Source organism: Asterias rubens, chromosome 8 (assembly GCF_902459465.1).
Source record: "Asterias rubens chromosome 8, eAstRub1.3, whole genome shotgun sequence".
NCBI classification, from domain to species: domain Eukaryota; kingdom Metazoa; phylum Echinodermata; class Asteroidea; order Forcipulatida; family Asteriidae; genus Asterias; species Asterias rubens.
The window spans coordinates 3,710,607-3,736,772 of record NC_047069.1 but is presented as its reverse complement, the minus strand read 5'-3'; the positions used below and the strand labels follow the sequence as shown (position 1 = coordinate 3,736,772).

Genomic DNA, 26,166 nt, shown 5'->3' with positions numbered 1-26,166 from the left:
TCGAATGAAAGTTGTGGCTCAACGCATATACCTTGTAAACGTCCTCATATCTAGCCATGCTGGTCTCTCTTTGCAGCGCTGAAGCATGACCAATGTTGTTGAACCGTTTATGTGCCGTGTGAATATCCAGAGCAGTATCCATCACCTCGATCCCACTGTTATTCTGGTACTTTATTATTAGGGGATGAATGAACTCAGTGCTGCCGTGGCCAAGCGTGGGTGCGAAGCTGTAGTGGAAATTCGGAAAAAAATTCAGAAAAAAAAGACGGACCATGTCGGACGCACTGAAAATACGGGTCCAACTACTTGCCGTCAACTCGCTATGTGCCGTAAACTCACCATCAAAACCTCCAGTAATATATTTAAAATCCACAAAAGAGTCATTGAACTGTAATAGATTAGCCAAAAGAGAATCTTTTACTAGTTTTGGTTACATTTCGGTAATAAAATGAGGTTTTTTTTATCGTGAACAAAATTATCTCGAGGGGGCAAAGCCGTCGGCCGCCATCTTGCTTCTTCACAGAGCTTGTATTGTACATCATTGACAACAGAGGGCGCTTTCCTGCATTTGGAACTGTATTGGCCATATACATTGTAGCTATATAAAAATAGCATTGGTCGTGTTGACGGTGAGTTGACCAACACAAGCAAATGGACTGTGAATATCCATGCACGTGTATAGTGATGATTGTGAACGCATTGGAATAAAAATAGCGGCACCAGATTTTTAGAGATCGCAACACTCCAATCGATTGAGGTACAAATATGATTAAATTGCCTCAGAGCCAGTGATTGATGTAAAACAAAAAAATGTTACGTGTTCTGTTTCATGGAATATGGATGTTAATTCAGTGATTTTCATCACGGGGGTTGTATACAATTTATTTAATTTACGCAGTCAATATTTGTTTATATATATATATATATATATATTTTTTTACATTCAACAGTCATGTTTTGTTTGTCTTCATCCTTGCGGTAAAACTGTTTTTAGCGTGCGATTGAGCCATTGTTGTCCCCTTCTGAAGGGTACTTTCAAATTTAAAAAATCTTCACGTCATATCGGCGATATTTACCTGACGATATATCGCCAGTCAAAATTTTCGATATCGTCCAGGGTTATATGAGTGTAAACATTAACAAAACATACTTTTCTTTGTAGGCGTGGTAGGCCGACAAAACATCCTTAGCATAAAGTCAAGTTAAAAATACCTGCAGTGGGTCTAGGAAACCTAAAACCTTCCTCACCAATTCAAGTCTGCCATAGACACACAGGCCTGTATGCTTCGTTTTTGAAAGGGCAATGGCACCAAAGAAGATTCTCCTTGTTAAAGGGCACCCTATGAGGAAATTGTATATTTATACTGGAGTATTTAAAGGGCACCAAGGCAATGACTGGGGGCATAGAGGCAATCTTCTTTGCCTTCGTTAAGTATCCGGCCTGCATAAGTTTTCAACAGGGCCAGATTGAAGAGAGCAATAATGTTCTTAGTAGGTATTTTTTTTTAACAGATGTTATATTTGCATCGGGGATAAAGATTATTCATTTTGGTTTAACCCATATACACTAATGTGTATATTAGAGTTCTGTGAACAAAATTACAAGCATATTACTCAGGTGGGATTCGAACCAATGACCGTTGCAAATCTAGAGCAGTGTCATCCCAAATAGACCACTGTATTTGTCCGGTAGCCAGAGGCAGTTGGAATCCTATATTTTAGCAGCGGGTACTGCAACAAATTAATAGGTGTTAAATTTGCATCAGGGATAGAATATTCATGTTGGTTTTTCCCATAATAGGTATTTGTTGTTGAACTCATCTTGGTCATATCTTACATGTTCGAATGAAATCAAATAATGAGTCTCAAAGTATTTGTTTTTTCTTCCCCGTTTACATGCCATAGTCATGCCATTGTACAGAAGCTTTTCAACTTGAAAACTAAAGAGCCGGTACTAGCTAAGCTACTGGCAGAACAGGTAAGGGTTGCTTAAATACTTGCAATAAATCTTTGTGAATAGTATTGGGAACCATGGCTTTACCTGAATTGTTTATTTCTCAAAACCGGTGGAAAAAATGTTTGGAATGCATGTATCCTCATGCTTTCACAACCTATAATTGTCCCAGAATTGTTACCATACAGTCTTGATATAACATTCAAGAGTACAAAACTGATTACTATCAAAAGAGTCCCCCGTTACTATCAACTGAGCTGGATTTTCAGATTCACTGCCATCTACCAGAAGCCTGAGCCAGTCTGCAACTGTCGATAGCATCTACATAGGATCCAATTAATCCACACCATCCTAACGCAACAAAATTTCATCTCGCCATTTCCCTGTCATTAGACCGATTATGCATTTACTCCGGCCATGTTTGAATCCTCACTGCTTTTTTGCATTTTTTTTTTGCATTTTCTGTTGAATATTAAGCTTGTAAAATCAAGAACTGAACTGTCAATGGTTGTAGCCCAGCAATATTAGACAAACTTTAATTTGTTAGAAGAAATATTTATCTGAACTTCATTATTGTTTGAGTTGTTTAAAAGAGCTTCTATTCAGAAAAATTAAAAATACCAAAATGAGGTTGACACTTTATGTATAAGAAATGATTTGGAAAGTTAAAGTTTTGTTTTCTTCTTTAGTGTCTACGTTTGATAGATGATAAATTAATTATTCTCACTTGCTTGTGAAATAAGTTCTCTTTGCATAAGGGATGCTATATTTCCATATTCTACTTGTCCTTTTACAATTACTACTACTACTATAACTTTATGAATTTTGTTTGCGGAAACACCATGGCCCAATTTAATAGTGCTGCTTAGCGGCCGATTTTGTGCTTACTGTGCGATTTCCATTTCATAGCGCTGCTAACCGTAAGCATGAGAAAGGCATGCTAACCTTCCGGTGACTGCACGAAAATAAACAATGCAAATCCATGGTGAACGCGCAACATGGTCGCCCAATATTTCTGCTATCCTGTGAAATACGCTTGCCCCATAGCAAATTTTTCTGCTACGGTAAGCACAAAAATTTGCTTACTGTTAAGCAGCGCTATGAAATTGGGCCCATGTGTGTAGTTTTGTTCTTTAGAGAACTGTCTTGCTTTATATTCTACTTCCGTGGAGTAGATTTTTCGGGAGTCTTCTCAGTTCTGAAAAGAACTGTCTTGCTTTTTTACTACTACATGTACCTGGGCGGAAGGTAGAAGGTCAGCCGGGACTACTTCTTTTGCTTTAAGTTGATCGTTATTAACCGCACTACCGCGGAGTCGGTTCTTAAATTGGTCTCAATGTTTCCACTAGCTTGCTCTAGTCATCGTCAGGAGACTCTACCTGACAAGTAGATACACACATGGTGTTACCGCAAACCAAATATATATTGATACTTCACCATGCAATGCCTCAAAACACACACACTTTAACTTTGTTGATGATTTGTTTTTATTGTTCAGGTTTATGACAATGCAATGATAGCCGCTGGACTGGTAGATGATCCTCGACCTATGCTGGGACGTCTCACAGCATTCATGGAAAAAACACTGGAAAAATACTGAAAGGGCCTGTCAAATCATGAATACAAAGAAATGTCCAGTCCAACCACCTCTTTTCTTACCAATAAGCCATTTGTGAGTTAGATTTGAATAATGTCTGGTACAATGACTCGCTTAGTTACAATTTACTGCTTACATTTGAATTCCTCAGACTATCGAGACAGTTGCTATGTCAAGTGATTAGGGGCAAGCTTTTGCTAAGTTACGTAAGAGACGGTGAACACCCAAACACAATTCTGAATGGATGTGTATGACACAATGGTACCAGGGTTTGCTCATCGCGATGTTGCTATGCAAAGGCTTGCCCTGAACCATGTGACATAGCAACTGTCTCTATAGTCTGAGGAGTTCAAATGTAAGCGGTACATTGTGACTAAGGGAGTCATTGTACCAGACAATATTCAAATCTAAAACGCAAATGGCTTATTATTCAGTGGTAGAATGCTTTTTAAACATATTAGAGTTATTTTACAATTATGGTACAGAGCCCATTGTATGACTGGATACGTAATCCAGCTACATGTACATTCAGGAAGTTTATATGAAATGTATATTTACAATCCAGGGCCCGATTTCATAGAGCTGCTTGATATTTTTCTGCTTAGCATAAATTAGCAGGAATGCCAGTCACAAATTGTACATTTGGAATGGTAATTTGGCTGGTTTCCTTTTTTGGTAAGTTTAATGTTGTTGTGCTTAAGCAGCTCTGTGAAATTGGACCTTGGTCCTAATTCCATGGTGCTGCTGACCTTGAAATACTGCGCTTACAGCTCATAGCGTTAGGCATGAGATATTTTCTTCCACAGTAACAAATTCTGCGCTTATGACCACCATATGACCACCATTCTAGCCTTGTAAGCGTAGAGTGCCTAGTAACGTGAAGTACGCACACACACAAGCCAAAATTTCCCGTTAACCCGTGAAATACGCTTGACTTTTAGCGCAGTATTCCCTGCTTCTGTAAACGCTAATTTGCTAACAGTAAGCAGAGCCATTGGGCCCTCGTTGCATGTTATTTCCACCGTTTGGTAATTTCAAATCTGGGCCCAATTTCATAGAGCTGCTAAGCACAACAATAGACCGATCCACTAAGCTCCGCCCCATTGGGTATATACCAACCACCATGCAAGAAGGTCAGACAAATAAGGTCCGACATGCGTGCGCGTATCTTGGCGCGCGGCAGAGTTGTGCAGAAAGGCATTGGAGAGCTCTACATGTCCTTTCTCACACACGTGTCACGTGCCTACTGGATCGGTCTATTTGCTTGGCATGAACTTTATGCCTAAATAAAAACAGGATTACCAACCAAATTATTATGTGATTTTCAGGATAAGCAAACAACAGCTGAAAACCAGTAACAAGCAATAAGCAACAAATGGAAATTAGGTTGGTAATCCTGTTTTTATCATGCTAAGCAAATTGTTGTGCTTAGCAGATCTACGAAAATGGGCTCTGTTCTGTAGAAGGCATTAATTGTGGAATGAAAACATGTGGGTTTACATGTAGTTGTTATCAAATCATAATATGCCCTCAAAATGATATCTTAAATGCTGTATCCAAGTAAGTTTAAACCCAATCTAATCATTAATGTACAACATTACATTCAATCTGTTCAGATTATTATCTAATCTGTTGCATTCATTCTTTTTGTATTGAAATTATGTTTTGATATTGCAATAATCAGTCTATTTGGGATATTTGCTTATTGATGTGATAGTATAATAAACGCCTTTGAGTGTTCAGACTTACAGAAATGCCACTGTGGGTGAATAAAAGCAGCCATCTTGAATGTATACTAGTACACATGTACATGTATCCTCATTTAGTAGCCTTGTGTTACAATTCTTACATAGGTTTAAAAGTGAATGGATTGAGTTAAACCACCAAAACCATTGGATGTGGTAGGCAACATTGCAGAGAATTGGCATAAGTGGTCGTAACATGTTTTAGGAAAGCCTTAAGGCTGAGTCACACTGCAGTTTTCTGGCTTCATTTATGTGCACTCTGCCAATCCTATAGTACATGCTACGCACAGCTTAATATCCCATCTGAAGGTCAAAGCAATTACGGTAAAGTATCTCCAGTTCACAAGTGGCCCGACCGGGACTCCAACCAACACTCTGCTCCAAAAGCTTGAGTCCGGTGCTCATAACTGCTTTGCCACGATTCGCCAACAAACAAAATACAGTGCTTTTACTTTCATTAATAAGGGAACAAAAGGGAGCAACGAGTTCTTAAATAAGGGAATAAAGTATTAGGGTCAGCGGCCTTCATCGCCTGGCAACGACCCTGCAAGGTTTTAAACGGACGTTTAAGAATGAGTCACTATTTTATTCCCATTCATAAATGCCCTTTTGTTAAAAAACGTAAAAAAGTACAGTTATAGACACTTTAACAATTGAAAATTCGAGGTTTGCAATATTTTTTTCCAAAACTTTGTGAATAATCTGTTTGATGCGCGTGGGTTGTGTGTACGCGCGCTTAGATTACGCGCTGTTACTATACACACAGCTATGAATTGCATTCCGCGTGATAATCTTGCGCGCCCGACACTCGGAAGCCAGCTTGTTATAAACAGCTCCAGCTGGTCATTATCAAAGGTTTAAACTCCCCACTTGACGCGCTCTCCACCAATAGGAGTAGAGCATCTGTCTTGGGTATTTATGAATGGCCTTTTAAAACGAAGGCCTCTATCCCAAGGCACAACCGGGCAAGGTTTTAAACGGCTGTTTAAGAAAAAGTCACTACTCTTTTATTCCCATTCATAGTTAAATGCCTCTTTGTTAAAAAACGTAACAAATTAAAATTATACACACTGTGACAATCTGCTTCGGAAATTTTTTATCAAAAACTTTGTAAAAAATCTGTTGAGTGCGAGTTGGGTTGTGCGTAGGCACATTTAGAAATAGATTGGGTGCTGCTACTAATAGCTATGAATTGCATTCCGCGAAGTGAATTGAATAGATGAGGTTGCGCGCTCAACATGCAAAGCAACCGGTCTTCACTACAGCTATGTCTTTATCAGCCATTTAAACGGTCCCACATGACGCACTCTCCACCAATTGGAATAGCGAAACTGTCTGGGTTATTTATGAACGGTAATTTTCTGCTATAAGTGGAAAGGGATGATGATGAAGATAGTGTAGAAAGTTTTTGCAACCACTCGAATGAGCATTGTGGTTGTACGAGGAATGAAGACGATGATTGTCTTCATCACAGTGCTGTGTTTACCAAGGCCACAGCCATCAGTGGCTAAGATGAAATTCCTGAAGTAAATGATAATGTTGTGCCATACATCCAAACAACGGATAACAGCAATATTGATAATGGTAATGGTGCATGTGATGATTGCTCTACCAGAAGCTTTCTTGACTCTTTCATTAATCTTGTATAATATGGGAACTTGGTTCTTTGTTCAATGAAATTATTATTTGGCTGTTCAAAAAATTAACAATATTATATATATACACTAATAAAAAGTGAAGTACATGTGTAACCTTATTTAACTTTATAACACACCTCTTGCTTGCTTGTTATGTATTCTGCTTGACTGAAACACGGTCACGTGGGGTCGCGCGCCTGCCTGTGTTTTGCGGAAATTACCTCCCGAGAGGGCACTATTTTTTTTATTTTTGACTGTGTCAGTCTCTCTTGACGAGAACCGTGAACAGGAACTAAAAAAACTTCCTTTCTTTTCCAAGTTTCTTTTCTTACGTCACATTTGAGACCGAGGTGTCTGGCATAATTTGGTAACTAGTGCTTGTCAATCCCCCTCAGGCCTGTGAGTGACCAGGAGAGGGACCTATTTCCCTCGGCCTTCAGCCTCGGGAAGATTGTCCCTCCTCTGGTCACTCAAAGTCCCATCGGGGGAATAGATGTGTAATAAACTGACGTGCGGGAATCAAGAGTGTGGTTTATTATGACACACAGGTCACAGGTCAACTGAAACAATGGTGCTCCATATGTGACAGATGTGCAATATTTACCTCATTGCAAGTCAATATGTGTATAATTGTGTACATTGTACGTAGGCTCACTGAAAACTCCTCCATAATAAATAGGTACTCAACAAGTAGACATGAGAAAATATGAAACATACCAGTACTTCTTACTTTTTGAAACCCTTTATTAAGTCAACAATTTATTAAGTCAAGACAACTCAATCAAACTTCAACTGTTACTTTGGAGGATACACGCATAACATCTACTGTATTTTAAGACTATTCGCAACCCTTATGTCAGTGGTTGTATTGCACAGATTAATAAAACCACTTGAATCTTGTTTTTGATATTGCTTTTCAAATTTGGAAAGCATTTGAGGCCCTTATCTCTTTTCAAGTTTGATTAAATATGATGTTGCCAAATGTTGTAGTCATGGACTCTCTAACTGTAACATTGCTAACATATTTGGCAATCCCTGATGTGAATATATAATACAAACAATGAATGTGTATGAGTGCAGTGGTGCGAATATTTTCATGAGTTGAAAGATGGAATGTTCTTTTCAACGAGGCGGAGCAGGTTGAATAGAAAATATTCTCACTATTGCATGAATGAAATACAATCATGTGCTTTAACATCCAAGTAGATCTTTGTCATTTTGATTGGAGGCCACATTCAAAATAAACAAAGCATATCATTTAATATGACATTACACCCAATTTTTTTGGTTGGGCTTGTTTGGATTTAACATGTTTAACAGTGGCCAAGTGTGCCTGGCAGTTACTGCTGCATATTTTGAGACATATGGGTGCCCTTATGTACATGTAGTATGTGCCTGGCAGTTACTGTACTGCTGCATTATTGCGCACGAACTGATGTGGTACAAACCATGCTATTGAACAAATCGGATGGAACAAAAAATGGTGAATGACGTAGCATGCAATGGAATATGTTCATCAGCTCCCTGGGGAGTGTACAGCATGTGCAACAAATAATGTGCTACTCGGCTAAATCAATCACAAGAGCCGTGACACTTGTGTCCTTAAGCAAGACACTTAAAGGAGCACGCTGCCTTGGATCGGTCGAGTTGGTTTTTGAAAAGCGTTTGTAACCGTTTGTTATAAAATGCATATGATTAGAAAGATATTTTAAAAGTATAATATAATGATCCACACAAGTATCACTAAAAATTACGTGGTTTTCCTTTTACCTCGTCGACAAACACGGTCGGCCATTTATGGGGGTCAAATTTTTGACTCCCATAAATGGCCGACCGTGTTAGTTCGCAAAGTAAAAGGAAAACCACGCAATTTCGAGGCAAATGTGTGTGGATCATTGTATTCTACTTTTAAAACATCTTTCCACCCATATGCATTTTGTAACAAACGGTTAAACAAACGCTTTTCAAAGACTAACTCGTCCGATCCAAGGCAACGTGTGCCTTTAACCATTGCTTCGTCCTTCAGATGGGACGTAAAGCCATAGGTCCCATGTGTTGTGTAACGCATGTAAAAGAACCCAGTGCACTTATCAAAAAGAAAAGGGGTTCGCCCCGGTGTTCCTGGCTGGATTGGCAGCATATTGCGCCATAGCACCTTGTAAACCATTACATGGTGCTAAGGATTAGGTCTTATATCTAAAAAATTCGCCCCACTCCTTGCAGTAATAATACCTGGCACTTTGTATCCTTTGGCAAAAGGCGCAATATAAATGTTGTTATTACTATTATCTCTGCCCTCACAGGTACCCATTTACCCCTGGGTGGAGAGAAGCAATTAAGTGTCTTGCTCACGGACACAAGTGTCAAGACCGCGGAAGACCGGGATTCGAATCCATGCTCTGCTGAACAGAAACACCAGAGCTTGAGTTCGGTTTTCAACAATATGATATTTGGTATCAATATGATAAAATCAATATGATAAAATGTCCATGTACATAATTGTATAAAGTATATAAAGTTAGGCCATGGCGGCTGGGCCAGCTGTTATGCGAGTCCTATACTTCAATAACATGGTGATCAAGCCACAGTTGGTACATTGTAACTCAGAGTAATGAATGACCTTACACTCAGTGTACTTCTTCTTCTTCCTTTCTAGTGCAGCCTTCATAATTGATAGTCGCACTGCCAGACACACCGGGCCGAACCCCTTCTCTTTGCAATAAGTGTGTACTCAAACTGGGGTCGTTTATGTGTGTTGATGATTGTTATAACAATACACGGGAACTACATACAGCTTAACGTTCCATCCCAAAGGACGAAGCAGTGGTTAAGTGTATTGCTTAAGGACACAAGTGTAACAACTCCTGAGCCAACACTCCCTTGAACAGGTCAGAGCTTGAGTTTGGTGGCGGTGCTCTTAACCGCTCGGCCACGACACCTCCACACTTGCATGTACTTTGTTTGGATCCATGCACCATCACCATGCTACTACCAGTGTGGTGGTGGGAGTTTTATGCAAATAATCTGGTCAGTTTGGTCACAAAATGGTACGATAGCATGGACATTTATGACCTACAATGTACATTGCAGTCTTACAAATTACCGGCAAGTATGACATCATCAGAGCTACTTCTAGAAGACAGAATATGCTTGCCCCAGTCTACTGGACAAACAACGTAAATGTAAATACCAAAGTTAAAGTTTCTTCAGTATCCAGTAACCTACGCTGTTTCGTAACTTTAGAGGTTTTTCAACATCATTGCAGTCATCCTCACACATGTTACACAAACGAATTGAATCCATGATTTACCACTTCTAGAACCCTCTCCCCATCTTGTAGTCACCACTGTAGCCACCCTTGAATCACAGTCATTTCACTGTGCTGGGTTAAGAGGGTGTAGCGTGTGTGGTAGTGTAACCAAAATTGCCAGCTAGTTTCAACCATAAAATAAATTTGAGTCGGCCAGAGGTCAGAGCTCCAGTTTCCAATGATGCTTTATTTTATGGTTAACACTAGCTGGCAATTTTGGGTTACGCTACCACACACGCTACACCCTCTTAACCCAGTACAATCTTTATAATAACAAAATCTAACAGCTGCAAAATATATTTACTTTTAAAATCACTTTGAATAATCAGCTTTAAAATCACTTATTAGAATTAAGTACATAAGAATACGCCCAGTAACAAGTTATTCACTCAAACCAGATGGGGATATACTCCACATTCCATGTCCTTTGCATGTAAGAGGAGACTTGGGATACCATTGTTTTTATATCACAGTCTTGACTCTCTAATGACGCCTCTTCATGTATGACTAGTTTGGACAAGCGAGGGCCACACAACTTGGCTAACTCAACCACTGCATAGCATTTCATCAAACAATTACCAAGCTCCAATACCTTGAGATGTGGGCATCTTCTAGCAATCTTCAAGATTTCTTCATTGATGGGTTCATTACCGCTATTTGCAATATACAGCTCCGTTAGTCTGGTGCACTGGGTTGCAACACGGCTTAGTATTATTTTTGGTACCAAGCATCCAAAAGAAAGACTAGTTAGGGGCATCATGCTGCAAAAAAAGTGATGATAAAATTCCTCTTTGATGGCATAGAACTGTAAGGAAAACTTGATTTCCGGATAGTGGTGTGCCAATAAGTCCCATGTGTCACTGCCGATAGACTGCCATGGTATAGTCTGCGTGTTCATGTGTTCATCTTGTTCTGTTACATTAACACTGAGATGTTTGACCTTGTGATGTGTAGAGCTGCACAATGCCTGCAGTAATGCCTTACTCATGTGAGTGTAATCAATAATGAGTTCATACAGATGAGAGCAGTTATCGATAGCACTTGCAATTCCTGTAAATGTAAACACAAAACACAACATAAATAATAAAGGCTGACTCACTACTTGTATTCATAATTACCCCGTTTTGTTGAATAGTGTAAATCTGGGCCTTCTCTGTACAGTAGAATCAGAGTGATATATTTTCGAATAATAAAATGAGCTCCTGCTTCAAATTTTTAGTTTCTCACACACAAGCTTGGAAATGGACTGATTCTTGAAATTCAACTTCTGCACCAAACTCAGCCAAAACATCATTGTTCAATTACTTTCTTCTTGTGTTGGTTCAAGTAAGCTGTACAAATATGCCAACATTCAAATCAAAGTTTAGCTATTTTGGAGAAGAGTTGGGGGAAGAAGACAAATTTTTCTCCCTTTTAAAAGGTCAAACACCCAACAAACAAAAATATATTATCCGCTTGCCTGCAAACAACGATTTCTAAATTTTATGACCAGTTCTGTTACTATAATATCACTGATTCGTGTTAATTGAATCAGTGAGATTGGATAAACATTTATCATTTGTGTGAAAGTGGTGTGATAATAATAACCAGATTTGTATAGCGCCATTCCATCTTGATCATGGCACTCAGCAACGACAGGCAATGAAAAACAAATACAATTTAAATACAATTAAAGAGTAACGGGAAACAGGTGTGTTTTTAAGTTGTTTTTGAATGAAGAAACAGTGCCCAGTGATCTAATGCAAGATGGTATACTGTTCCACAGTTTCGGGCCAGCAGTTGTGAAGGCTTTGTCAGTGTCAGTGTTTTTGGACCTTTGTTTCGACAGCCTGGGTGCATCAATTCTCCCTTTGTTTTGGCGCGCTATATAATGTGCATGAACACTTGCTGAGTTCACTCAGACACTGTCTTGGTCACCTGGGGCAAAGTGCCAGAATGCTGGCATCAACTACAACAACACAGAAACCCTAATGCACAGTCCCAGAATATCCCATGGTTTTACCGGTTACCCCTACTCCAGAGCATGGGTGCTATTCCCTGAGGTATGCCCATTTGCTGGGGCAGACTTCAGGCTGCCCGGGGGCCAAAGCGACCATAGTGTGAAAGGTAAGCTTGGGCGGTTCCAGAAATTTGGGACTCAGTTCCGGTTCTGTAAAAAAACTTGGTTCTGAGTCATACCCGGTTCCACTAAATTCAATAAAAAACAAGACGCCCGTCCCAAGCTCACACACACACACACAAATGGAGCCGATCTATTTTAATCGAAAATACCAAAACACCCACCCTAAGTCAATCAGACATTGTGCGACCGAGCGCCTATTCTCCCTGCATAAACAAGTCTTTGATTTGGCCGGCAGTACATAGCCCTGCATGAGTATGAACATTCATTCGAAAATACCTCAGACAGTTTCGCTACTCCTAATGGTTGAGAGCGCGTCACATGGCGTTGTTTAAACAGCTGAAAAAGACACAGCTAGAGCTGTTTAAGATCAGCTGGCTTCGCGTGTACTCCAACTTAACTTACGCGGAACGCAATTCATAGCTATTAGTAACATCGCGTTATGTGTGTGTAGCTATTAGTAACATCGAGTAATGTGTGCACACGCGCATATTCACACCACCACCCGACGCACACACAAAACATATTTTTGTGCATAAGATTTTGAAAATTTGAAAAGCTTTGTGTGTTGGGTGCGCAAGCTAATGTACGCCAATTTAAATTACGCGGAACGCAATTCATAGCTATTATTAACAGCGTGTAAAATGTTAGTACACGCGTGTATACACACCCACCGACGCGAAAAAACATTTTTACCAAAGATTTTTAAAATTTGCAAACTTCGAAAAAATTCGCAAATGAAACAGTGTCACACTGTCTATTCCTGTTAAATTATGTCGCTTTTAACATAAGGGCATTTATGAACGGGAATAAAAGAGTAGTGACTCGGCTCAGGCCTTTATCACACGGCCACGACCCTGCCGATTTTAAATGGCCGTTTAAGAACTCGTCGCCTATTCTTTTATTCCCTTATCAACAGCCAACCTACATAGTGCATGCAGTGTGCCGACTGTGTATGTGTACTGCACAATAGTACTGTGTGTTGTGGATGGGGCAAGCTTTTATGAATATGCATATACCGGCAGCCAATTACAACGTGCTGACTGTTTGGACTTTGCACTCTATATATCTCATGCATGCTGCATGTACTGAATGTGGGTGTAGATGCCTCTGCATAGGAGGGGAGTGTGGTGTAGTACTACAGATGCATTGTAAATGCAGCCACGTGTGTGATGTCTACTCAATGTGTGTTTTATGGTTGTACATCATGCAGCCACATGTGATATTTGATACTCATGTCGGCTTGAAGCCTTTGCTGTGTATCTGCGGTCAATGCTTTCAACATAAAGCCTCAATTATAATTGGGACTCGGGTCTTTTACAATCGGAACCGACAAAAGCGGGTACTTGGTTCCACAGAAGAGTCGACCCGCAGGTAACCGAAGGAACGGCCCAAGCTTAGTGAAAAGGCCTACTGGGGGCAACCTGTGTAGGGGAATAGAGTCTTATAGTTACTGAGTCTTAGACATCTCAGGGGAGCCTGGCTCTTTGTAGCAAGGACTGCCATAGGCTGGCAGGGGGCAACCTAGGGGAATAGAGTAGTGTTACCAATTCTTACCTGCAGCAGATATCATAGGACAGTTACTGAGTCTTAGACATCCCAGGGTAGCCTGGCTCTTTGTAGCAAGGACTGCCATCAGCTCATCATCAATGGGCGTCTCTTCAATATTCAGTGATTTCAGATCAGAATTCACAAAGATTCCCTTTAAGGCCTTCACAAACTATTGTTCAGCAGAAAGCATAAAGAAAACAAATAAAGTGGGGGAAAATAGACATTGGGGTAGACCTTTTGATGTTAGTTTTCAGAGCTACCAAGAAGACTTTATAACATGCTGTGCTACTAGGTCCACTAATTTTTTGAGGTCTCAATGATGGACGTTGAGAACGAAATTGCTTCGGTGTAATAACATCGCAAATTTGCGGCGTGTGATGAAATGGTCATGGACCTGGGTTATAAACAACCGGGATCAAGACCTCCTCCAAAAAACGCATCCCTGTTTAGTATTGTCGAGGCATCCAATCAAAATGGACTAGTTGCGGGGGGAACAAATTTTGCTGTTGCACAATAATATTTGAAATTGCTTTCCTCAATGTTTTCATGCTATGACCAAGCAGCGTCCGATCAAGAAAGCCTTGAATTTGCCATTCCTCAAAAAATATTATCAGATTCATTAATGTTTTTTCCAGGCGGGACGCTGACATATATGTCGCATAAAAAACACGAATGGCGCCTAATGCAAATTTACATTAGGTTACCACTTAACGGGACACTAAACGGGACACTGACATTGACAGAGTACCAGCAAACTAATAAATAAATAACAGTGCGATCGTGCATAAACGAGGGAGGTCCGGTACGCAATATGTGTGATCTTGTGAATGTTTTTCATGAAATCAGAAGAAACATTTGGGACAGGCAACGGCCGCCAAAAACGAAGGTCGTTAGTGTTCAGTTCTCGTGTAAAAGGGGCTTATTCAACATAGCAAAATAAAAAAGTCAAATGTATGTACCAAATTGAGTGATAAATCAGCATTCAAATTTGAGTTAATGAATTGATTGAACAAACCTTGTGAGATTGGGCTGATCTTAATTCTTGTCCAGTAATTGATGAGAGTTGAAGAGAATGGATTGGACAGTGAACAAGCTGAGTGAGTACACTACATGCTGCGTCTACTGACTGCTGGAAACCATCCACCTTAATGATCACACACTTTATATCTTTAGTATGCTTCTCAAATATCTGCATAAATAGTCAATATTATAGCACAACATTAATCGGATAATATCCAAAATGGCTACTACATCTCAAAGTATCATAAAGTTACCCCACTTTATGCATTTTCCGCATCATTTGCATAGCGATTACATTTGTAACAGCGGGAGGTTTACAGGGTGGAGCCCATTGGACTTTTAGCGGCCCTGTTAATTTATTGTGGCCTCTGCGACCTCTTTCGGCCTGTTAATTTTACATCATGGTCGCGGTAAGCTGACAGGGAGGGCAGTTGAATAGAAGGGTTTTAAACCGATAATCAGCACATAATACAGCACATTCCGTCTCGCAAAAGGCTTGACCGAGGAAAATAATGCTAAACTTCCAGTTATGTTTTTACTCAAAATTTTAAAACATTTAAACTTGAATATAACAAAACAAATGCCAAATTCTGAGCACATTCTTTTTTTAAGACTTGGTGTCTTTATTGTAGGTCTCAAGCAAAAACAGAAAAATCACTCAGAATTGATGTGTTTGTCACAAAAACAAAAATAATTGTATAATTTAACCTTCAACCTTACTTTCTTTCGGTATCTTATCAATAGACTCCTTACATAACATGAAATGCTACACTGACGCTGAGCTCACCCGCACGTTTTCACGCACAAAGAACAGCTATCGTCCAATCATTTGCCTCCTTTGACCCCAGATACCATTTTTTTGACTGTGTGACATCACATGCGTGGTGTCTATACAAAGACAAATAGTTTGTGTACATACCTGTCTGATCAACATGATAGGTGTAGATTTGGACATTGTTGTGGTCTGATGAAACTCAAAGACAAACTGGTGCCAAAGATCTGGCATATGGTAAACAGTCTTCCAATGCTTGCATACACAAGAACAACGAGCTCGATCATACACTGAGAGAAGCTTGAAGATTGCTATGAGTAGATTAATTGGTAGGAGCGACCAAACAGACATCCGGTCACCAATCAAACATAAGTCTTTAGCTAATTGCTCCAAGCGAAGTTTAACCATCTTTGCACGTTGCGATGATGAAGAAGACAATCTTGAATTGGAGCGTTTTGGTTGAGTTTGTAATGTAATCCTGTCATCAGTATGTGAACAACTAGGCTCCATGATTGAGCCACACTCCATCTGCCTTGTAAGTCATATGAGGTGTAACTATAACAGCAACCTACAACAGGAAAAAAATAAGATTAAGTAATCACCAAGATAATAACTAGAAAATATAATGCTAAGACACAAAAGACCCCACAGAACAATGGTTTCAATTTTAAACTAAATAACTGAAGAAACAGGAGTGTGCCTTTTCTGCAATGAACACACCGAAAGAAACTTATAACAATTATGGATTTCTGCAAGAGTTCATCCGTGAAAATCAGTGCAAAAAACTCTGGTGGAGAATTACAAAACATACAACATCAGCATCTACATGTATGCTTGCTGAAGCGCCCTGAAGGCCAGGATTACCCCCAAAGGGTTGACTAGCTGGACCCAAGTTATTAGCATCAGGCCTGGAACTACTCTCAGAACTATTGTTTGACGATCGCTACGCTATTGTCTCCATGAGCGTGGAGACGATAGAGGAACGAACCAGCCTCATAGTTCTAAGAGTAGCCTGGAATTACACGCAGGCCATGGACCCTCTTGAAATGGAGGAGTGGGTTCCGCATGGAGCTCCCGGCTGCGGCTTGGGTGACCGTTAGCGGAATCAGAGAGGTCGCACAAACCCCCATGGCCAAGATGGCCTCCTTGGTGCCCCTTCAAAAGTTTCCCATTGACTTTTTTTCCAATGGAAGTGCCCTTTGCAAAATGAAAATGGCTTTGCCCTTTGAAAGATAAAATAGGCCTGTAGCATCATCCTCAGCAGGTTGTCTTTGTTTGTCCGGTTATATCCTGGGGCACCCCAAACTCTAACATTACCACGGCCCCTTTGAGCAAGAAGGGTTCAACTACGGTCAATCTCCATGTCAAGACTACTGAACCATCGCTTACAAGATGACAAAATATTATTATGTGGATGTTATTGTGCCCTGCCCCATCCTACCCTCTGATGTACGCCCTCAACCTCCTGCCCTCCTGCCCTTGAGGCATGGGATGTGACATACCTTTCATCACCAGGGCCCAATTTCATGGCTCTGCTTACTGCCAAATTCTGCGCTTACTACAAGTTACAATCACCATTCTCAGCTTATGTGAAAGCGCTGAATTTCTGCGCTAGCTGTGTAAGCACAGAATGCCTACGTGGAGTACGTAAATGCCTAGCCAAAATTCGCAGCTAACCTGTGAAATAAGCTTGACATAAGCTCAGAATGCCCTGCTCTCCCAAGCACCGATTCCTTGATAAGGAGAGCCATGCAATTGGGCTCAGAACTCTCATATCAATCAGATCATACTTTATTATTACAATCAGATCATACTTCATTATTACAATCAGATCATACTTCATTATTACAATCAGATCATACTTCATTATTACAATCAGATCATACTTCATTATTACAACTTGTACTAAGTAAAACGCTGCACAATATCTAGCATGTCATTATCACTATCCTCATTTTTAGAATGTGAAAATCAGTGTTTTGATGAATATCATGAAAGAAGTTCATCAGGCTGGTAAGGATCAACTTAGCAAATGAATTTTCTATGAAAAACAGCCAATACTTGCGTAAAATTTGTTACCGTTTCAACTACCGGTAGTATTAAAGGTATAGTCATCAACCGACCGGTGGTGCCTCATTCTGAGGAAAACTATATTACTAGTCGATACGTAAATTTGTTAAGGTAAGTATACTGTGTTTCATTGAAAACTCATTTGCTAAGTGTTTTGTTATCTCATCTTCAATCGTCAACCCCCCCCCCCCCCCCCCTTCATCTTCAGACTCATCATCCTGGTTCGGTATAGTTCCACCTCTGCTGAATCGGAAAAATAATCCTTTTAACTGCCTGAATCAGCAAAATAATGACGCACTTTTTCTGAAGTAAAGTGTGCACGTTTCCTGGGGCCGACATTGTATAAACATAGAGTAATGGTATAAACCACCAGTCCATCAAGCAATAAGGGAGCGATCATCCTAAAAATAAAATAAATTTAGAAAAGCTCTTTTGGGCAATTCCACGCAAGTGCAACATGAGGGTCAAAATTTCAAAATGCTTTTTTCTCAAACATCTTTTGCAAAATTTATAGAGTATATTTTGAAGTTTCTAGAAATGAAAAAAAAATGATCCAGACCAAATATTTTGAAAGTTACAGCACTGTGAAGTTGACGCTACGTATGGCACCAATCATAGGTAAGAACATTAATGGCACTCATTTTATTTTGTTTGGTAAAAATAACAACTCTCAGTGTCTATCTTTAGGAAAATAACTTTAATTAATATGAAACTAATGTTAGAACCCTAGTATGTGCCGTCAAATGAACGCTTTTGTTAGGCTTAGTGTAATGTCAGTCACAAAAAATGTTATCAAACAGATAAATAATTGTTGTTAATTTGTTTGTATTAATTAAACAAAAGTGTATTGTCAGTCACGTTTAATGTCAGTCACGACATTGTAATGTCAGTCACGCTGTTACACAAGTCAAATGAAAAGATTTTGAACATTGGATGGACTATTAAGTTGTCTTTTACTCACAATGCAACTAAAATGAAGCTATATAATCCTGAAACAATGCTCTTGGATCTGTTTATTTGTATTTTTAGTCCAATTCATCCATATTTTACAGGTAAGTGAATAACGGATTTGTAAGGTGAACTGTACTCAAATCCATAATTTTAGGCGCATTATTCATTGTGAATACTTGTCATTGATCGAAGTTAAAGTTATACAATTGTTTTCTTTTTATAGGGTCAAAATTATTACAAGAGTCTCATCACTAAACAAGTTTTACAAGAGAGTAAAGAGGACACAAGACAGCAGCAGAGATGGGCTGCCGAGAGCAGGAAAACAAGGAAAGCGTAGGTAAACAAAAAGACAAAAACAGGAGTTCAAGCTACATGAGACTGATTAGAAGAAACTCTGAACAGAGAGATGTAATCGAAATAGAGAGGGGGTTTCCAGATGTCATAATCTTAATAAGCCGAGAGCAGCTCAATCAGCTGATCTATCTCCTTCAAAGTTGAGGACACTTTAACAGCTCCAACATACACTAGATCGACTTGATGGATACAGAGTGCTGTTTTGATGGGAAGGACAAGACTATTTTGTGGAAAACTGTACTTGAATGTGTGCAAAGTAAATGGGAACTGATCTGCTATTCCACCAGGGTGGAGACTACACAGTGGTGTTGGTTGGTTCAACCTTAAACGATGTCAAGATTTAACAACATGGGTCTCAAAATACCCACTCCACCCACAGCAATTGCCGAGGTGCGCTGTGCTTTTGCATTGGTGCCCTTATGCAAAGTTTCAGTACAAATTTACTTTTCGGGAAATTGCACAAGAGCAATGTTCAAGGCCTGGTCTCAATGTAGCCAATACCTTGGAACCTGACCACCATCTGACCATGTTAGTGTTCAATTTGTTTGTACTTTCATATGGTATCTATTTTGATCTATGTACATTTTATAGGATCGGCTCGTTAACTACACAATTTTCTTAGCAATAGTTAAGTACTGTAGATACCACATGGTGTGTTGCAAATTGAAAAAATAAAATAAATGGAATCTTACAGAATATTGCTTACTGGCTAGGATGGAGGAGTCCATGTTAATGTTTTGATTACAATCTAGTAGGCATGTGTTTTTAGCAGTCATGTTGAATAATCCCAATGCTTGAAAATTTTGAAATAGCAGTTTAACTTTCCAGTCTTTTCTTCTCTCAATTTGGGCATGCATGTGAAAGCTACATGTACATCAAACACAACTGTTATTATACCAACAGAGTTTATTTTACTTTAAAAGGGAGCACCAATCTCCTACATGTATCCATTTTTAAAAAAAAAGCTTCATCCCAATTCCCAAATGACAGCTTAATTTTTAGCTTTTAAATAATATTGTGTTCGTATTTTATAACGCACATTTAATGCATGTTTCAACCTTAAAACATCTGAAAACTGAAGATGTTCCCTTAATATGTATCATTAAACAGTTAATTGATACCTATCTTGTTACAGAATTTGTTTTGTTTTTTGTTAAATTGTTGTTACTGTTATTACAGTACATTTTATGAATGCGTAATGTCAGTCACGGTAATGTCAGTCACGAAGGTTAATTTGCATAAATGTCGAAAAATTCAAGAAGAGTTTTTTCCATCTAACTACCAGTGTTGGTTACCCTATAAGATATAATGTTCATATGGATTTAGATCTGTAGCACTTTTAACTTGAAGAGAAATTTTAAAAACATACACAACACTTTTTGGTTGCGTCGCTTTTTTTAATGTCAGTCACGGCAGTTAACAACAACCCCCCCCCAGTCAGAAAAGCTGAATATGAAATTTCAAAGTTTCAACTCTGTATTGTGTATTCAGGTCCTAGTATCCCCCATGCCAAACATGGTTTAGATAGCTGTCATTGTTTAGCTGTTTAGACATGAGAGCTGATTAGATTTTCAAAATTAGTAAAAAATGTAATGTCAGTCACGCTGGAATTGCCCTTTTAGTTTTTACTATTGGACCAAAATAAAATGTACCGTCTTGCAAGAATCAAGCTGGAAACAACAGTCGGCAATTAGCAAAACATTGGTTTAATGTCTATGAATGATTATTTATTTCTATATATGAATTTCACAAAATCAAGAAATTGTGATTCAGTATTGTGAGTCATGGTGACATCAGCAGTTAGCCGAGGGATTCGAACCCAAGCTTGTTTCTTTGATTGCAAGTTCTGCAGTCTAACTAACCACTTGACCACAGAGTGAGTAGGTCTATCTTATTCTTCTGTTAACATCTATTCAGAAATACCTCAGACAGTTTCGCTATTCCTATTGGTGGAGAGCGCGTCATGTGGGGATGTTTAAACGGTTGATAATGACCAGGACCCAATATCATGGCTCTGCTTACCACAGAATCGGAGCTTACGGAAGCAGGGAATTCTGTGCTTACAGCAAGCGTATTTCATGGGCAAGCGTATTTCATGGGTAAGCGGCGAATTTTGGCTTCTGCGCATGCATACTCCGCGTTACTAGGCACTTTACACTTCAAGGCTAGCGCAGAAATTAAGTGCTTGCACGTAAGCGGGGAATCGTGATCGAAAGCGCAGAATTCACCAGTAAGCAGAGCAATGAAATTGGGCCCAGCTGTCAGAGCTCTGTTTATGACCGGTTGTTTTTGGATATTACGCGCTAGTCTTTGGTGCAAGGCGTTACTCGTTACGGGCGACACGGGCGCTGTCGGGAGTTGGCGGCGCTGTTTTCATCAATATGATCTCCCAGAAATTTAGTACCCTTAACCTGCTCAAGATTGGCATTATTTAGAATTAAAGGAACAGACTGAGTGTACTTGAACTGGCTAGCACAAAATATAGTATAATTTGATTTGAGAACGTTTATACATAATTTATTTGCTAAAAGCCAAGAAGTGATTACCCTGAGTTCAATATTAAGGTTCTGCACAGCTAAGTCTACATTTAACAACAAATAAACAAAATGTAATTTTTTTCTGATGTATTGCAGATGTCATTAATGTACAAGATAAATAATAAGGGACCCAGAACGGAGCCTTGAGGTACACCGCAAGTAATAGGCCGTTCAGTAGATTTTACAGAATTTAACAAAACATATTGGGATCTATTACATAAGTAACTTTTAAACAAGTCAAGCGCTATTCCTCGGACACCATAATGTTCTAATTTTCGCATCAAGATATCATGGTTATTAATGCTTTAGATAAATCCAGAAAAATGCCAACTGAAAAATGGTTTACATCTAGATCATTATACAATTTATTAACAACAAAAGATGTAGCTAGATCAGTCGAGCGGTTACGTCTAAAGCCAAACTGTGATTCTGTCAAAAGGTCATTTTTGTAAATAAACAAAATCGCTCGCGTATAAATTAACTTTTCGAATAATTTCGAAAATGTTGATAAGACAGAAATGGGTCTATAATTTCCAACATCATGCTTGCAGCCTATTTTATATATTGGTATAACCTGAGCCTTTTTTAACCCATCTGGAAAAACTCCAGCTGCTAAAGATTTATTAAAGATGTCAGTTAGCAGCTTAGCCAGGGAGTACTTAGCCTGTTTAATAACACAGGAGTTCAATTCATCAAATCCAGATGCCTTTCCAGACGGAAACTTGTTTAGTAGAGTGTCTACAATTTCTCCTTGCATATAATGGACCGTGGCAAGAAGAGTGAATTCGAACATCTTGCACCAAGGAATGTTTCAACAGGAGTGTCATGACATGACATGTTGTTTACTATAGTTTCCTAAGATGTGTGAAGTTTGCGGTTGTGCGCCTTGAGTTCTAGACTAGCCACTTCTACACACGAGTTCGTAAAGTTTTCAACGTTAGAGTTAACTCTCCAGATTCACGTTTTTTTTTCTTCAAGTTTATGCCGTTATAAGGTATGTAGATCTTACTTATCTATCGTAGGATTATTTCAGGACAAGGCAGGTTAAGTCTGTAGGTTTGCATTACTCCTTGTTAAACTCTTTAGTGTAGGTTTAGATCGTTTGTTGGAAATTCCCCGTTCAGTTCTGCCTAGTTGTATGCATTCAGCGTGAAGCCTGCGCCATTTTTAGGGTTGCTCTGATATTGCGTAGGAATTGCCCCTTTTTAGTTCTCATAAGTGCTGGTGGTTTATATAACTAGGAGTTTAGGATTTATCTGCGATAGGTTCAGGTGCTTAATAATGTCCATCTTAGTTGATTCTTTTTGGTGTATTTTGATATACGTGGCGATCGTTACAACGCACTACTTTTTGTTGTGATTGGTTGCAAGTTAGTATAGCGGTGCTACTGTCATTCAGTGACACGGACTGATATTTGTCTGTGTAGGTTGGTGAGTCGCCGCCCAGAGTTAGTCTCGCTGCAGTCGTTTCTAGGCTTTAGCTAGGCCAGTGTAGTTAGGCTGTGTTTTTGCCTTTTTGGGTGATTTCTTGCTAGGCATAGTGTAGTCAGAGTTTTCTAGGGTTTTGCACAAGTTCAGATTAGCTAGATTAAGGAGATTTGTCTTAGTTTTGCATTATACATGTAGTGTGTACCTGTACTTATACAAGGTTTCTTTATTTTTTTTTCTTGTTTCAGGATCACACACAGTTGTTGAATAATACACATAATTGATACACAAGCAGCTTTCTTCGTCAATTTTATTGCAACAACGTGTTTAAACTTTACGAGCTCTTCACAAGGAGTGTTACATAATGGTAGCTTGATGGCAAGGTTACTCCCTATGTCAACAAAGTACTTGTTATTAAGGCATCAGCAATGTCTTTGCTAGCAGTAATTTTGTTATTGTCATCAGTACAAAAATAAGTGGTGTTCAAACTTTGGATCACTTTCCGTATGGCGCCACCACTTTTTCACAATCTTTTTTAAAAAGGGATCTCATTGAAGTCAATTAGATACTATATTATTTCATATCGAACGGAAAAGTGGTGGCGCCATACGGAAACTTTTCCCAAACTTTGTTTATGCTTATTGAGTAATTGATACATGTAAGTTTCCATGTACCTTTGATGTAATGATTATGATTATCGGTATCAGATTGCAGCAAAGAAATCGTGTACCCTTATTTGGCTATGCTTCTTTGAGTTTGACTTTAGTAGTATTGCATTGCATGGTCTTCTTCTATTTATTTCTATACGACGTACATCAAAACTTACATCATCAACAACGACAGAACGTCAACATCAGTATTGAAGTTGGCAAAGGAAATTGGCCAGGAAGAGTCAAATTATGTACTTCAATGCAATAATGCTCTCCTCCTAGATCCTGCGCTCATAGTCTTGGTTACAAGACCATTGGTGTTGCGTGGTCACACACAACCAACGTTCCGATTATGCGTTCGTGCATTACAAGCGTGTACAGTTTTTGCCGTGCATATAATCGGGACGTTGGTTGTGTGTGACCACGCAACACCAATGGTCTTGGAACCAAGACTAGCGCTTATGTGACACATGTGCGTTGTTATGCTCGGCTCGGTACGTATTGGCCACACACAGCGTAATCCCTTTCGAAACTACGGCTTTCAGCTTTGGATTCGACCGAACGGAAGCTAGCACAGTATTGGGCCCGAAATTGCCAGCCGCGTATTCCAGGAAAAGCCAGCCGCGTATTCGGGAAATAGAACACATACAGTACAGGGAGGTGACAAGATTTCGCATTTTGCTCGATTCAAAACTGGAGTCCGTTATTAATCGAACGAAGTTTGCAATACAAGCAATAAAACACATTTTTTTAATAGATAATATATTAATTTATTAACTACTAATTATTTTTAAGCAAAATATTATATTGAACTAATTAAAAAATAAATTAGAAAATGGGCCGCAAAATACCGAGCCAAATACGAGTCTATATTTTGTTTGCATCACTATGTAATAAAATGCACCGTTTTGTAAAAATCATATAATGAAAAGAATTTGTACCCTTCGTTATGATAAAAAAAAGTATTTTTTTAGACGAGAATCTTGAAGACTGATACCATAGGCACTTAAAATAACGAAGCGTGAAAAATTGGTCCACTAATTAGTTGTTAATTGACCACTATACTATACTATACTACAAAGGCATTTATAAAGCGCTCGTACAAAAAATGTATCACAGTGCTTTACACAGTAATATGCTATTTTCAATGAAAATGCGCACAATATAATGCATAGCGGTTGGTTTAAAAACTATTTGAAAAGAATTTGTACCCTTCGTTATGAAAAAAAGAAAAGAAATTAAGACCAGAATCTTAAATACTGATACCATAGGCACTCAAAATAACGAAGCGTGAAAAATTGGTCCACTAATTAGTTGTTAATTAACCACAGTAGTATATGCTATTTTCAATGAAAATGCGCACAATATAAATGCATAGCGGTTGATTTAAAAACTATTTGAAAAGAATTTGTACCCTTCGTTAAGGTATAAAATAAATTTTTAAGACCGGAATCTTGAAGACTGATACCATAGGCACTCAAATAACGAAGCGTGAAAAATTGGTGTACTAATTAGCTGTTAATTAACCACAGTAATACATGCTATTTTCAATGAAAATGCGCACAATATAAATGCAAAGCGGTTGATTTAAAAACTATTTGAAATGAATTTGTACCCTACGTTAAGGTATAAAAATTAATTTTTAAGACCGGAATCTTGAAGACTGATACCATAGGCACTCAAAATAAAGAAGCGTGAAAAATTGGTGTACTAATTAGTTGTTAATTGACCACAGTGTAATATATGCTATTTTCAATGAAAATGCGCACAATATATGCATAGCGGTTGATTTAAAAACTATTTGAAAAGAATTTGTACCCTTCATTAAGATATAAAATTAATTTTTAAGACCAGAATCTTAAAGACTGATACCATAGGCACTCAAAATAACTAAGCGTGAAAAATTGGTCCAATAATTAGTTCTTAACTAACCACAGTAATTTAGCTATTTTCAGTAAAAATGCGCACAACGGTTGACTTAAAAACTATTTGAAAAGAATTTGTACCCTTCGTTATGATAAGAAATTATTTTTTTAGACCAGAATCTTGAAGACTGATACCATAGGCACTCAAAATAATGAAGCGTGAAAAATTGGTCCACTAATTAGTTGTTAATTGATGCTATTTTCAATGAAAATGCGCACAACGGTCGACTTAAACTATTTGAAAAGAATTTGTACCCTTCGTTATGATAAGAAGTTATTTTTTTTAGACCAGAATCTAGTATGGCCGGCCAAAAGGGCCAAAAGCTAAATAAAATAAAAACAAAAATATCTTTTTGAAAACTAACATAACAAAAAAAACTCAAAGAACAATTACAAATATTAAAGATAAAAAATAAAACAAATAATAAATTAACAAAATATATGTGTTGATCGTAAACACAGAGCATCAACAGTTTAAAATGAATAACATAACAAACAAAAACAGTATACTGTAAATTTAGACGAAAGGGAAAAGCTAAAGAATTAG

At 38.6% G+C, this 26,166-nt stretch overlaps 2 protein-coding genes across 6 annotated transcripts in view; one reads left to right on the top strand and one right to left on the bottom strand.

Annotated features, from left to right (window-relative positions):
* The window catches only part of LOC117293307 (heat shock protein 75 kDa, mitochondrial-like), a 50,067-nt gene extending 46,386 nt beyond the window's left edge, over nt 1-3,681 (top strand). For both annotated transcript variants that reach the window (XM_033775561.1, XM_033775562.1), the window contains exons 16-17: nt 1,906-1,978; nt 3,453-3,681. In XM_033775561.1, coding sequence (XP_033631452.1) covers nt 1,906-1,978; nt 3,453-3,554 — 175 coding nt within the window. In that variant the 3' untranslated portion in view covers nt 3,555-3,681. The remainder of the gene's footprint in view (nt 1-1,905; nt 1,979-3,452) is intronic.
* Nucleotides 3,682-9,292: 5,611 nt separating this feature from the next.
* Nucleotides 9,293-24,057, bottom strand: LOC117293878 (F-box/LRR-repeat protein 3-like). Of its 4 annotated transcripts, none has more exons than XM_033776351.1 (5): nt 23,871-24,057; nt 15,853-16,273; nt 14,929-15,102; nt 13,920-14,082; nt 9,293-11,293 (listed from the first exon to the last, which is right to left on the bottom strand). In XM_033776351.1, the coding sequence occupies exons 2-5, from the start codon at nt 16,231-16,233 to the stop codon at nt 10,629-10,631; spliced, it is 1,383 nt and encodes a 460-aa protein (XP_033632242.1). In that variant the 5' UTR covers nt 16,234-16,273; nt 23,871-24,057; the 3' UTR covers nt 9,293-10,628. The 4 variants fall into 4 exon arrangements, with proteins under 4 accessions (XP_033632242.1, XP_033632244.1, XP_033632245.1 ...); XM_033776353.1 differs by lacking the exon at nt 23,871-24,057 and adding an exon at nt 23,719-23,861; XM_033776354.1 differs by lacking the exon at nt 23,871-24,057 and adding an exon at nt 19,525-19,565.
* Nucleotides 24,058-26,166: the final 2,109 nt, after the last annotated feature.